At 34.1% G+C, this 15,377-nt stretch overlaps 2 protein-coding genes across 3 annotated transcripts; one reads left to right on the top strand and one right to left on the bottom strand.

Annotated features, from left to right (window-relative positions):
* The first annotated feature begins 4,126 nt into the window (after positions 1–4,126).
* LOC139869043 (dihydroxy-acid dehydratase, chloroplastic-like) lies at positions 4,127–10,494 on the top strand. 2 transcript variants are annotated; one of them, XM_071857380.1, is made up of 15 exons: positions 4,127–4,727; positions 5,174–5,245; positions 5,512–5,559; positions 5,725–5,879; positions 5,970–6,164; positions 6,664–6,775; positions 6,886–6,955; positions 7,227–7,285; positions 7,370–7,493; positions 7,589–7,659; positions 8,481–8,582; positions 8,700–8,780; positions 9,491–9,649; positions 10,165–10,241; positions 10,293–10,494. In XM_071857380.1, exons 1-14 carry the CDS (start codon positions 4,206–4,208, stop codon positions 10,216–10,218), a joined length of 1,824 nt encoding a protein of 607 aa, XP_071713481.1. In that variant the 5' UTR covers positions 4,127–4,205; the 3' UTR covers positions 10,219–10,241; positions 10,293–10,494. The 2 variants fall into 2 exon arrangements, with proteins under 2 accessions (XP_071713481.1, XP_071713478.1); XM_071857377.1 differs by having other exon boundaries at positions 10,165–10,300.
* Positions 10,495–11,028: 534 nt separating this feature from the next.
* LOC139869053 (3-ketoacyl-CoA thiolase 2, peroxisomal-like) lies at positions 11,029–14,981 on the bottom strand. Its single transcript, XM_071857385.1, has 14 exons — positions 14,767–14,981; positions 13,820–13,896; positions 13,590–13,674; positions 13,351–13,477; positions 13,118–13,216; positions 12,937–13,004; positions 12,718–12,825; positions 12,561–12,638; positions 12,344–12,476; positions 12,153–12,249; positions 11,890–12,013; positions 11,667–11,775; positions 11,512–11,595; positions 11,029–11,420 (listed from the first exon to the last, which is right to left on the bottom strand). Exons 1-14 carry the CDS (start codon positions 14,860–14,862, stop codon positions 11,350–11,352), a joined length of 1,356 nt encoding a protein of 451 aa, XP_071713486.1. The 5' UTR covers positions 14,863–14,981; the 3' UTR covers positions 11,029–11,349.
* Positions 14,982–15,377: the final 396 nt, after the last annotated feature.

The following is a 15,377-nucleotide window of genomic DNA, read 5'->3' on the forward strand; positions in this document are numbered from 1 at the left end:
TTTCATACATATAAAGCTATCTTATTCGAAGCTTTAAACTTGTAATCACTAGAACATAGTTTAGTTAATTCTAAACTTGTTCGCAAATAAAAGTTAATCGTTCTAACTTGACTTTCAAAATCAACTAAACACATGTTCTATATCTATATGATATGCTAACTTAATGATTTAAAACCTGGAAACACGAAAAACACCGTAAAACCGGATTTACGCCGTCGTAGTAACACCGCGGGCTGTTTTGGGTTAGTTAATTAAAAACTATGATAATCTTTGATTTAAAAGTTGTTATTCTGGGAAAATGATTTTTATTATGAACATGAAACTATATCCAAAAATTATGGTTAAACTCAAAGTGGAAGTATGTTTTCTAAAATGGTCATCTAGACGTCGTTCTTTCGACTGAAATGACTACCTTTACAAAAACGACTTGTAACTTATTTTTCCGACTATAAACCTATACTTTTTCTGTTTATATTCACAAAATAGAGTTCAATATGAAACCATAGCAATTTGATTCACTCAAAACGGATTTAAAATGAAGAAGTTATGGGTAAAACAAGATTGGATAATTTTTCTCATTTTAGCTACGTGAAAATTGGTAACAAATCTATTCCAACCATAACTTAATCAACTTGTATTGTATATTATGTAATCTTGAGATACCATAGACACGTATACAATGTTTCGACCTATCATGTCGACACATCTATATATATTTCGGAACAACCATAAACACTCTATATGTGAATGTTGGAGTTAGCTATACAGGGTTGAGGTTGATTCCAAAATATATATAGTTTGAGTTGTGATCAATACTGAGATACGTATACACTGGGTCGTGGATTGATTCAAGATAATATTTATCGATTTATTTCTGTACATCTAACTGTGGACAACTAGTTGTAGGTTACTAACGAGGACAACTGACTTAATAAACTTAAAACATCAAAATATATTAAAAGTGTTGTAAATATATTTTGAACATACTTTGATATATATGTATATATTGTTATAGGTTCGTAAATCAACCAGTGGCCAAGTCTTACTTCCCGACGAAGTAAAAATCTGTGAAAGTGAGTTATAGTCTCACTTTTAAAATCTAATATTTTTGGGATGAGAATACATGCAGGTTTTATAAATGATTTACAAAATAGACACAAGTACGTGAAACTACATTCTATGGTTGAATTATCGAAATCGAATATGCCCCTTTTTATTAAGTCTGGTAATCTAAGAATTAGGAAACAGACACCCTAATTGACGCGAATCCTAAAGATAGATCTATTGGGCCTAACAAACCCCATCCAAAGTACCGGATGCTTTAGTACTTCGAAATTTATATCATATCCGAAGGGTGTCCCGGAATGATGGGGATATTCTTATATATGCATCTTGTTAATGTCGGTTACCAGGTATTCACCATATGAATGATTTTTATCTCTATGTATGGGATGTGTATTGAAATATGAAATCTTGTGGTCTATTGTTACGATTTGATATATATAGGTTAAACCTATAACTCACCAACATTTTTGTTGACGTTTAAAGCATGTTTATTCTCAGGTGAATACTAAGAGCTTCCGCTGTTGCATACTAAAATAAGGACAAGATTTGGAGTTCATATTTGTATGATATTGTGTAAAAAGTGCATTCAAGAAACTGATTTCGATGTAACATATTTGTATTGTAAACCATTATGTAATGGTCGTGTGTAAACAGGATATTTTAGATTATCATTATTTGATAATCTACGTAAAGCTTTTTAAACCTTTATTTATGAAATAAAGGTTATGGTTTGTTTTAAAAATGAATGCAGTCTTTGAAAAACGTCTCATATAGAGGTCAAAACCTCGCAACGAAATCAATTAATATGGAACGTTTTTAATCAATAAGAACGGGACATTTCAACTTGGAGTGTAACTTGTACGTTTGAGCATTTTGAACGTTTTCATCTTTCAAATCTTCGTTTTCGTCTTTAAATCTTCATTTTCGAGCGATCTTCGTCTTTCGTCTTCGCACTTATTTATTTAAACGATTACAACTAAAAATAAGGAAATTACAATTAAAAATATTACATTTTGAAACGATATTAGGACTAAATATATGTTAGTTTGGAGCAATATCAGTCCGTCACTTTATACGGAGTTCCTCGTGGCATTTTGGTACACCATTTGCCCTTGAGATGCTATGTTTAACTTCTTTTTTTTCTTTCTTTTTTTGTTTCTTTGTACATTTAAACTTTGGTCAAATTGGATGTTACACGTTTATAACAAATGAAGTGGGCCAATTATACATTTACAAATTTTTTTTTGTTAAAATTAGTTTTTTATGTTTGAATTTTTTGATTATTTAATTTAATTTAATTTATCCATCTCTTATCTAAACAAGAAAGTCATGAACAGGAAATTTTAAGAAAAAAAATTCCTAAATATTTATATTAATTAATTAATTAATTGTAATTTTTAAACACCACTGTTTGAGGTGTTAGATGAGAGGTGTAACTAACATGGCAAAGCTACTGGAGCTTAACGGGGCATCAGTTTTGAGCGTCAATTAGACTTCTGACGCAAATAAAATGGTTATTTTGGGCTTCAACTAATCACCGATTTTTTTGATTTAATAAATATATATTATTGTATAATTAATATATTTTTCCCATCTAATTTTCAATCAAAATTTATCACATCACCCTACCTAATATTTGACATAAAAAATTAACACAACGGTTAAAAATTGACATTGCCATGTCACAGTCAGACCACACATTTTAGCCAAAAAAATGCATTAACTGCCTTTAACATTACAGTCATAGTTAGAAATGTGTTATAACTTATAAGTACTGAGATTTTAAGAAAGAATTCCTAAATATTAATTAATAAATATTTAAATATTAATATTAATACGTTTTTTTCTTCTTTTTTTTGGCGAAAAAACGATAACATTAATAACGAATCCGAAGATCAACTCATACAATCGATACAATAGAATCCAAACAACAAGCTCTAGCTAAGACTAGACAAACCTAACAAATGGCTCACAAACTGGATGAGAAATCGCGTTTTACAAGGAAACTATTTCAACTAAAGCTATAACATAGGAAACTAAAAATACAGGTTATACTACACACTAAAAAAACAAAAAACCACTGATACAGATCGGGAGAACTCCGACCGATACCATTACAAAACAAATGAAAGACGAACCGCCATCGACCCACCAAAGAAGCCAAACCACCGGATAATAGAAACCGGTACCTTCAAGGTTACTCCAAGACCAAAGCCCATAAGCGAGAGAACGTTGCAAATGACAACACATCCCGAGCAAAAACCTGAAAGAACACCCAAACAGTAACTCCGGCGAAAAAGCCAACGACCGGAAAAAAGAACCGGCCACCACCAATCTACTCCACAACCAAAATATAGAGCACTAAACCTCAAAAACCAGCTAATAACCTACTGCAACAACCAGAACACCTAAAAGATGTTCGCCGCCTGACTATAAAGAGGAAATAGACCAGAAATAGAAACTCAGGCGAGACCTAACAAAATCCGGCGAAGAAAGCAAACCACCCTGAAGCTTGAGAGACACCCAGATCCACAGAGAAATAGCACCATAGGCAGGAGATAATCGAGAGAACGTCAATCACACAGATTCCAGCCCAAAGAGATCATCCAGCGAGATCTAGAGACTCGAAACCGCCAGAATGAAAGCCAAAAAGGGACGACCAACAGGAAAGGTAAACCAGAAGAACTCCACCCACACTACACCTCTAGTTACGAGAACGGCAACGAAGGAAAGGTTGGCCGGAGAACGATCAATGGGTCGGGAGAGAAAAAAAAAAAGAAGAAAAGAAACATCCACACCACCGGCGAGATGACGGTGATTGGAAGAGGAGAGCCACACACGAAACAAACCTGACGAGTAAGAGAAAAAGGAAGAGCTGTATTAGCAAAAGAAAATGAATAGGTGTGGTTTCACATTAATAATTAATAATTAATAAATATTAATACGTAGTATTAATTATTAATTGTAATGTAATGTAATGTAATTCTTAAACACCACTGTGTTTATACTGTAGTATATATTAGCAAGCCCAAAAATTGGACTAAAAACAGTGTCACGTCTATATTTAGCCGTTTGTTATTTTCAACTTCCCGTCATCCCATTTTATATATTCCGGCGATAATTCACTCATTCCGACAATCATGCAAGCTTCTTTAATCTCCCCAACTGTCAACTACCCCACATCTTTCCGACCCCAACTTCCGACCACCGTTAAACCCTACAAATTCTCAGTTCAAGCCTCCGCCGCCACAACCGAAACAGTGCCGCCGCCGCCACCACAAACTGTAAAATTAAACAAATACAGTTCAAGAATCACAGAACCCAAGTCACAGGGTGCGTCACAGGCGGTCCTTTATGGTGTGGGTTTATCAGATGATGATTTAGAGAAACCACAAATTGGGATATCATCAGTATGGTATGAAGGGAATACATGCAATATGCATTTATTGAAACTTGGTGAAGCTGTAAAAAAAGGGGTTGAAGAAGCTGGAATGATTGGTTTTAGGTTTAATACAATTGGGGTTAGTGATGCTATTTCAATGGGGACTAGAGGTATGTGTTATAGTCTTCAATCAAGGGATTTAATTGCTGATAGTATTGAAACTGTTATGTCTGCTCAATGGTATGATGCCAATATATCTATTCCTGGATGTGATAAAAATGTAAGCTTTTTTCTTTTAGTTGATTTTTGTGGAGTAGTTCTGTAATGTGTCATTTTATTTATTGTTAAAAATCCAAACTTTTAGGTGTTTGTTGAAAGTAATGGAGAAAATTTTATTTGGGTGAACTTTAATTATGTTAAAGTTAATATCTTTTGATTTTTTTTGAGAATATTTATGGTTTGCTATGGAATCTATCTTTAGGAATTGATCTCTTTTTTTTTTTTTGTTTAGAAGGCGTTTTCTTATGTCTAAGAATCTTGATACGCATATGTGAAAAGAGTATGTTATTTCAGTGAACTTCTATTGAATTTTTGAATCTTAAATCACATAAAGTTTTTGTATATGACTTCATTTTAACAGTTACTTGCAGTGTTATAGCAAGTAGTTCAATTGTAAAAGTAGTTTCTGTGCCATGAATAAATACTTGCAAATATTATTTTTTTCAGATGCCAGGTACTATTATGGCAATGGGACGCTTGAATCGGCCAAGCATAATGATCTATGGTGGAACTATTAAGGTCAGGATGTTCTTCGAATAGTTAATGAAATTGTTTTGTTTTTCACCATAGGATATTGTCTGATTTGTGTGTTAACAACTGCCCATTATAAATCAAGTTATACTAGTAAGAATTCCTAAATTTCTCAAGCTAGGAAGGAAGTTAGTAGTAACATGATAGGATTCACAATGATACAATGTATACATACTCTGGTTTGAAATTGCTACTTTATTAATTTCATGTTTCAGTATATGTTGATTTTGTATTGTCTTCACCTTTTCTTGCAGCCCGGTCATTTTCAAGGCCACACATACGACATAGTTTCTGCATTCCAGGTATGTTGATTTTAACTAGCGGGCGTGTGTCAAAATATATAGATGCTAGTTATTCTTAAAGAAAATAAATATAAATATAATTGAAAAAGTGTTTTTAGGTGTATTTTAGCTAGTTAAAGAGCTTAATCATAGCTTAATCATATATTATGTGTACTCTTGCTATAGGCTTATGGAGAATATGTAAGTGGTTCAATAAATGACGAACAAAGAACAAATGTACTAAAGAATTCATGCCCGGGAGCGGGAGCTTGCGGTGGCATGTATACTGCAAATACAATGGCTTCTGCGATAGAAGCAATGGGAATGTCTATTCCTTACAGGTATCTTTTTATCGATTATTGTGTTAATTTTATACTTTTCTTTTAATTTTAGCTATAACTATAATCTAATATGTTCTGTAATTTTAAAAGCTCATCTACACCTGCTGAAGATCCATTGAAATTGGATGAGTGCCGCTTAGCTGGAAAGTATATTCTTGAATTATTAAAAATGGACTTGAGACCGAAAGACATAATCACTCCCAAATCGTTGCGTAATGCAATGGTGACCGTTATGGCTCTAGGCGGATCTACCAATGCTGTATTACACTTGATTGCCATTGCAAGGTAAGGAGCACGAGTTATGTTCTTTTTTTTTTTTTTTTTTTTGTCTGGTAAAAAAAAAGTTTTTCTAGTGTTTTGCAGTGTAGGAAAATAATACTCCCTTCGTCCCAATTCTATTGTCCTGTTTTGACCTTGGAGGTCTTTTTCTTCCAACTTTGACTTTAAATATTTTTGTTTGTATTATATATTATTCGATGAAATTTATATCAATGGATTGTTTTTTGAATATATTTTTAACGGTGTAACCTTTATTAAGTATTATGTAACACATAAAAAATAATTTAAAGTCAATGTTGAAAAGAAAAGACCTCTAAAGTCATAACAGGACAATAATATAAGAAATCTTGGATTTGCCATTGCCAAATCTGACCAATACATATAGTAGCTTTGTCCATTTTTCAAAATTTTACATATTGGTTTGAAAAAATACGGGCCAACCCCAAATTAGACAAAAGAACAAGAATAGATTTAATATATTAACACAAAGTAAGAAACTTTGCAGGTCAGTTGGTTTGAACTTGACACTTGATGATTTCCAAAAGGTCAGCGATGAAGTTCCGTTTCTTGCGGATCTTAAACCTAGTGGAAAATATGTGATGGAGGATGTACATAAGGTGTGAATCTTAACTTGTTTTGTTAATGTGGGAAACAAACAATTTCTAAGTTTTGTGTTGCAATCAATTGTTGTCTTTGTTGACATTTATTTTCTTTCGAGTTGGGTTAGATTGGAGGAACACCTGCAGTCCTTCGTTACCTTTTGGAGCTCGGATATTTAGATGGAGATTGTATTACAGGTAGGTACAAGAAAAGAAAGTTAGCAACTTTTTTGATGAGGTGACGTATACTGAAATCTTCGTTTGACTTTTTTGACTTTTTTCAAATGACTTGCTTGCAATGAAACACATATATAAATGTGTCGAAGTTGCCACTTGTAGTATAAAAAGGGTTTTTTGCTTCTCTTTTTGTTGTTATTGCTGTTGTTGTAAATATTAACTTTAACTGCCATTTACTGTAATTAAAGTATTTTGTTTTAATGGGATTTGAATTTCCCCTGCTCATTGACAGTTACAGGGAAGACTTTGGCTGAAAATGCAAAACTTTTCCCTTCTTTATCTGAAGGACAGGTAATTTTATCATCCTATTTTTGTTCATTTTCATGCTCTTAACTAATTATTCAAATGAGCAAACTATTCGTCTTTTGTTGCCAGCAAATAATAAGACCACCAACGAACCCCATAAAGGAAACGGGCCACATTCAAATATTATATGGAAATCTTGCACCCGATGGTTCCGTGGCTAAGATTACGGGAAAAGAAGGGTTGTACTTCTCTGGTAATATTCTCATTTTTTCACATATGTTTCCTTTCTTTCTTTCTTTCTATCTGATTTGATGTGTCGTGACTCGTGATTTTGGGCACTTTGTTCAGGTCCGGCACTTGTATTTGAGGGTGAGGAATCCATGATTGCTGCCATCTCTGAAGACCCCATGAGTTTTAAGGTAGGTTTGATTGTATATGTCATCCCTTTTTTTTTATTGGAGTTACGCTTGAAATTGGTAGCAGGGTCCATCTAGTTTTGCATATGACAATTAGAGATTAGTTAGGATACCATAAAAACTAGATGAACAAGTGTTGCATGATGAAGAAGTTTAGAGTTGAAACATAGTGGTATAGTTGTAACTTGTTACTTGTATGCAATCTTAGGTGACTAAGAAAGTGTTAAGATTCAAAATGCCAAGTACCCAGTAACATAACTTGTAAACCTCGTTTTCGCATATCTATATCTGTTATTTGACTACAATTTGGCAAATCTGCAAGCTTTGGTGTTTTTAACATCTTTTGATATATAGCTAGTTTGGAAGAAAAAGAAAAAAAAAAAAAGTGAATATGACGGTTCTAAACATTGTTTTAAAAATCCTCGATTACTCTTATGTAAGAATAGCCCGATCCGATTACCCAAAATCCGTTTAGTTGATCGGTCAACGTCTGTTGATGGGTCAAAATTGGATTTGGTGGTCAAAGTCGGATTTAGTCGGTCAAAAGCCGAAGTCAAAATCTGTCAACATTCTAATATGTATTTAAACTAAAATTACAGAGTTTATGAACAAACGAACTATTGAGTTTATGTTTCTAGACAATTATGTTACAGTTTATGTTTATGTTTACGGTTTTTGTTTTCTAATATATAATCTTGAAATTTATTATTTAAATGTATAAAAAGTCCAATCAGATAAATCACATTGGTTCATAGAGTCAATATTTTGCCTTTACTTGGTTACAATGATCAGTAATTGACATGTTGTTTGAGATATTGTCCCAGGAGAAGGTAGTTGTTATCAGAGGAGAAGGTCCTAAAGGGGGCCCGGGTATGCCTGAAATGCTTACACCGACAAGTGCAATTATGGGAGCTGGTCTCGGCAAGGTATTTCATTTGTCCTATAACACTTTTCACATCTTTAGCCGACCCCTAAAAACCTTGTTACTATCTTTTGTGGGTCCCATCACATAATTCTTAAAAGAATTGTTTGACTTCTTTCAGGAAGTTGCATTGTTAACCGATGGAAGATTTTCAGGCGGTTCGCATGGATATGTCGTTGGACACATTTGCCCTGAAGCACAGGTTTGATTCTTTCTTGCTGCATTTTATTTTGATAGAAATTTTGAACACATTCGTTTAGCTTTATAGAAAGTATCATATAATAGATGATGAGGAATATTCATTTGAGTCCATAAATTAAGTTGAGATTCAAGGAACCAATGAGAGCGCGACACGTGTCGCGAAAATCACATGTGATTGAAAAAAAAAATTCAAAAATTTGTTTTTTAAAAAAAAAATTTTAAATTTTTTTTTTCGAAATTTAAAAAAAAATTAAAATTTACATTTTTTTTTTTTTTTACAGTCACATGTGATTTACCTGCACAATCACATGTGATTGAATTGTACAATTACATGTGATTGGATTTGCCATGCATAATCACATGTGATTGGGTTTACAATCACATGTGATTGGGTTTACAATCACATGTGATTGACATGCATAATCACATATGATTTAAAAAAAAAAATATTTGAAAAAAAAAATTTTCGAACAAAAAATTTAAAAAAAATAAAATTTTCGAAATGTTTTTTTTTATTAATCACATGTGATTTTCGCGCCACATGTCGCGTTCTCATTGGTCCCTTTGTTTTCAAGCAAATTTATGGATGCAAGTGATTACAACTCAATAGATGAATGATGATCTTTGTCTTGAAACACTTGTGTAAGGCACGGTTTCCTGGTGCAGTTGTTAGCCTGGTACATTTTCTTGAGATGTTAAATTGATGTGCAGGAAGGTGGTCCGATTGGTCTAGTCCGGAATGGAGATATGATAACGATAGACATCAGCAAAAAGAGAATGGACGTTCAGCTAACAGACAAAGAGCTAGATGAACGCTGTAAGACATGGACCCCTCCTGCATACAAAGCTGAAAGAGGTGTCCTTTACAAGGTACTTTCTTTCTGTTATACTTGTAAAACTAACACTTTTTTTTTTTTAAGGCAAAAGTCCCCATTGTGTAGTCCATGAGGATTGAACCTGGGTCTCCAACAAGTCACCAGTTTTCAGATACAAGATTGTTTAATGTAAAAAATCGTGGCCAAACAGACAATAATAGATTATCGCTAAACCTTCACGGTTTAAACTCGAAACAAACCTTCTCGGTTTAATTTTATTAAACTGGGTACAATCAATTTGTTAAACTTTTCTATCCTTGGCCACGTTTTATTCTCTTGTTCCCATATTTCATTTTTACTGCCAAGTCTTCAAACATCATGGCAAACATCATGGGCCGAATGGCCTGGCCCAGTCTTGCCACGTATGTGACCCGTGTATCACTTGAACCCAAATTTACATCATTGTTGCAATTTTATGAAACTTGGGTTCTCATATACACGTCACCTTACTCTTTTTATAGTTATTAATTATAATTATTGTTTGAATGCCGCTGATCTTTTTTGTTTCAGTACATCAAGAACGTTCAATCGGCTTCAAAAGGATGTGTAACCGATGAGTCATAGAGGCAAAGGTGAATCAGGGAAGATAATAGAGGATTATTTAAACTCGGACTAAAGCTCAAATTTTTCCCGGCATTTAATAGAGGATTATTTAAACTCGGACTAAAGCTCAAATTTTTCCCGGCATTTAATAGAGGATGATGATTCATTCATGTTGTCTTATTTTTTGTATTTACTAGACTAGAGAGTAGAGACACAGGCCTTTGTACAATGGCCGTATATCATAATTTTGTATGTCCATTTCGAATTCCATGCCTCAATAAAATAAAATAGGAAAGAAAAAACATGTCTGGTTGATGCAGTAATCGATGTATGGTTCAAATATTATGGTCCAGTTCAAACGTCAAAAGAGCTGTTCTAGCCCATTAATGATGTAACAAATTCTAGAACCCAAGACTGATATTTAATGGGCTCGAGTCATGGAGCTAGCCTCGCTCATGCTTCTGTACAGTGGCGACCTCAGGAAATATTTTGACAGGGGGCGAATTTTTTTGGCAAAACATGGAGCTTTTTTTGGCAAAATTTGGAGGTTTTTTAGGCAAAATACGAATGTTTTGGGCAAAATATGGAAGTTTTGTTGCAAAATATGAAGGGTTTGGGGCAAAAAAATTCCGTCGGGGGCAAAACCGAAAACAGAAAAAATTTGCACTAAAAATTGCAACGCCCGCCCCTTCTTTGGTCCGCCCCCGCTTCTGTATCTCTGTTATGTCATGCCTTTTTATTGTTGCTTGTATCTTTGATAGGAACGCACAATATTCTCACTTAGCTAGGTCATTTTTGTAGTAATAGGTTTAACAGAATGTAACTGCTCGCTTTTTAAAAACGTGCTACCAGATGCATCAGGTCATGAACTAATGAACACCACAGATTGTCAGGTGGACGCTTACCTATTATCACCAACCATTGCTACAACTGTCATATTCCAGAACGCGAATTGAACTCGGCACCACAAGTCTTATCAATTTTGACAAGCAAAAGAAATAAATTACCAAAACGTTTGAACTGGTAACAAATAATTCTGAAATGGAAATAATAGGAACAAGCAATTGCTACAACCACCACCTTATTCTTGTTAAAAATCCCATTTTATAATAATGTTTCTTCCCCTTTAAAATGTTACAGATGCAAGATGATTTACTTGGCGTAGCACATCTCATCGCAAGAGTCGCCTCTCTCAAAAACAGCAGCTGCACCCATCCCCGTGCCTGCTTTGCACAAGTTGTTGCTCAGCACACACACATATGAACAAGAAACACAAACAAAAAAAGAAGATAATGATTGGAAAGTGACACCAACCGATGCACATGGAGACAACACCGAATCGACAGTCTCTGCCACGGCGTTTCATCTCATGTAAGAGAGTTGCAACACATCTCGCTCCTGTAATAAGTCTCCAATATTAAATTCTAATTTCAAACATACAATTTCAGAAGATAGTGTTATGAATTTACCAGTTGCACCCAAAGGATGACCAATGGCCATTGCACCTCCATTGACATTGATTCTTTGTGGATCAATTTCAAGCTTCTTTTGGCAATATAAAAACTGTGATGCAAACGCCTGCCAAAATTTCACAAAATTAAGTTAACATTTTCAAAATTTCTCCATCATCATTCCCTACTCTAACAACCCAAAGAATTAGAACAACACAGAAATTTTGCATTTAACTGTTACCTCGTTAATCTCAAAAAGATCAATGTCATCCACTTGAAGACCAGCAGCCTTAACAGCAGCTGGAATTGCAACAGCAGGGCCAATGCCCATAATTGCTGGTGGTACACCAACAGCAGCAAAAGTCCTGCAATCAGTTTAACACGTTTGACACAGATATTATATATATGTAAATGATAAAGGAAAGAATAATACATATGATTTATTATGTTTCATGATCTTTGAACAAATAGAAAACCAATTACGAAGCATAACTAATTGCATACCTAAATACACCAAGAATTGGCAACCCTTTCTTCAAAGCAAGACTTCTCTTCATCAAGAGGACAGCTCCAGCACCGTCACTCACCTGGCTGGAAGTTCCTGTGGATAATGCAAGAAACGTTATCAGATAATTTTTTAGTAACCAAAAAAAAAAATAATAATAATAAAAATAAAAAAAAGGCTTCAGTTTTACCAGCAGTTGTTGAGCCATCTTTCTTGAAAACAGGCTTTAGCTTTGCAAGATCTGCCAAACTAGTTCCTGGGCGAATCCCATCATCAACGGAAATGGTAACGGGTGTTTCATCTCCAGTTTTCGGGTCAACAATCTACTCAAAACGAACGTATAGATCAGAAGGGAAGACAAAATGGATGTAATAAAAATTTGGAAACTATGAAGGATAAATTTTCACCTTAGTTTTAATTGGAATAATTTCGTCCTTGAATTTTCCAGCAGCAGTTGCAGCAGCAGCTTTTCTATGGGAATCGACCTATGCAATACAAATAAATTAAATACATTATAGGCAAATGCATTTATATGAAATACCCTGGCAGGTCAATTCGACTTACTGCAGCCTGATCTTGTTCTTGTCTTGTTACGCTGAACTTCTGTGCAACATTCTCTGATGTAATCCCCATTGGAAGAAGACAATCCCGAGCTTGTGCCATGGTTTTCACCTGGTAAAAAAGAAAGGATGGTGTCAAACTCGATCATAGTTATAAACAACAATTACAGGTAGATACATGTGAGTGCCCGAATGCACACACACATAAAGAGAGAGACGGTACTTTTGGGTTAACTGATCCTTCCCAAGCCATAGGATTGGAGGTCATAGATTCCAACCCAGCACCAATACCTATTATTCATATACAATTGAACTCATTCAGAAAATAAGTAGAGGATGGTGCTTTGAACAAATGATTGATTTGTCAGGCCTAACCAAAAGAAAAGGTTGTAAAAAGAACTCACCAATCTCATAAAATCCAGCTTTAATAGCAGCAGCTACATCAGCTACTGCCTGAAGACCTGAAGAACACTGTCTGTTAACAGTCCTAACTGGTACAGTTTCTGAATATCATGTAAATAATATATATTAGTGGATCATCATCATCATCATCATCATCATCATCATCATCATCATCATATCATATATTAGTAAGTATAACTATTGAGATATGCACTTTTTTGAGTCCTAGACATACCAGGAAATCCAGCATAGAAAGCAGCCATCCTACATTCGCTAGCTCTTTGAGATCCTGCTCCCAAGACTGATCCAACAACGATATCTCCTACTTCAGCCGGATTTAAATTTGTTTTCTCAATTAATGCCTGATCAATTCAATAACCAGAAAACGATGTTGAAGTTTGTACCAGTTTCTTCTTCATAAGACTTCAACCAAGACCTGTAATAATGACTAAAACAAAATGTAAAGCGGTATACCTTCAAAACTGGTGCAAGTATATCATCAGGAAAGGTATCCTTGAGCCCACCCCTCTTTGATTTGCAAAGGGGAGATCGGTACGCACTGCATAATTTTTGGGAAAAAGGTAAAGAAAATTAAAGAAAGATTCAAGTTTAAAGCAGACAAACTCAACTACAGAAAGTTATTTCATACATATAAAATAATGATAGAAAGTAAGGGGAAGAGAAAACCACCAACTATAACTTACGCTACAATGACTACATCATCCCCAAAAACAGAACTTCTTTGATAAGCAGCACTATCACCAGCTGCACAAATGGATGCCTAGTTTCAAATAAATAAAAAAAAACATCAACCACTATATCACAAATCAAACATCGCATGATTCATACAGAAAAATGTTCGATCAATCCAATATCGAAGTTACAAAAGCAACAGCAAAGACTATAGTGGGAGAGCTAGAACTGGATAAAGGAAAAGCTAGCCAACTGAAAACATTCTTGTAGCTATATGTGAATGCTAAAGGAAATTTCCATAACTTAAGACACGAACATTCGATGCTTTAAGTAACAATAGGAATAATATATCATAGACTTAACTGAAGATGACAGAATAAATCTTGTAGCTGTACAAATACTCGAACAGATATATTTTGCACGTGGTCCTGGAGGCATGAAAATCATACTTAAACAGCACATGGCCGACGGCTCTCTTAAAGCCTTCCTCGTGGTACTAAATCTAATCTAGTATTCCTTTATTGTAAATTTATTACAGCTTACACTTCGCCATTTTCTTATTGCTATTTTCAATCATTTTAAGCATATATAAACTTATTTGTACTTGGCACGAACTAAGGAAACAGGGCAAAGCTAAAATAAATGCGTTCCACTTATCAGGAGTTCATTTATCAAACTGTCAGTGAACACTCATAAACAAATTTCTGTCTACAAATCATACAATATTTAGATCATAGATAAAAGCTTCAAATAAAAGTCAACTAAAGATAAACATCAAATGAAATCAGGTCCAAACGATCGACCCTAACGCAGATAACAAAATTAAGATTCAAACTCTAAACAAGTCAACACAATCAATTATCAAACCAACAGATGTATCGAATAACTTAAAATTGTGCTACGATCAATTCAAGTCAAACAACGGCAACTAATGAAATGAAAGTAAAATTGAACTTACGGAGATTGAAGAATCGAGGTTTTCTAAAGATGAAGAAGTTGAAGACGGACGAAGGTGTTCTAGAAGAACTCTTTGTCTCTCAATTGCTTTCTCCATTTTTGTTTCTGATTGATTGCCTTTGCGTCTGAAAATTGTTAAAACTAAGTACAAGCAACGATACGCTCGATTTTATATATAGAGAGAAAAAATAATAACTTAATTCTAATTAATTAATTGTTAATTATTAAAATAAAATAATTAAAAGTGTGTGAACATAGGGATGTGTGATGCTTATCGTTTTGATATGGCGGCGTCGCGTATAATTCCATCCGTCCGAGATAAATTTGACGATCGCAGTTAACGTCATTTTACTTAACTTTTTCCATGTTTTGAATTATCTTTTCTGTTTTGTTTTTGTTTTTTTTTCTTTCAAAAAAATTATAAACGGTAAACTAGTGAAATGACCCGTAAAATTACGGGTTTGTTTAAACGAAACAATTTAATGATATGTTTTAGATATTAAGTGAATGTAAATGCTAAAGTCATTTATTTTAATTACCCGTTTAACTAAGAAACTTGTCGTTGTTTTTACAAATATATAGAGACATGTATATTCGCATACATGTGTAACG

The sequence above is a fragment of the Rutidosis leptorrhynchoides genome, chromosome 1 (assembly GCF_046630445.1).
Source record: "Rutidosis leptorrhynchoides isolate AG116_Rl617_1_P2 chromosome 1, CSIRO_AGI_Rlap_v1, whole genome shotgun sequence".
In the NCBI taxonomy this organism is placed as follows: Eukaryota; Viridiplantae; Streptophyta; class Magnoliopsida; order Asterales; family Asteraceae; genus Rutidosis; species Rutidosis leptorrhynchoides.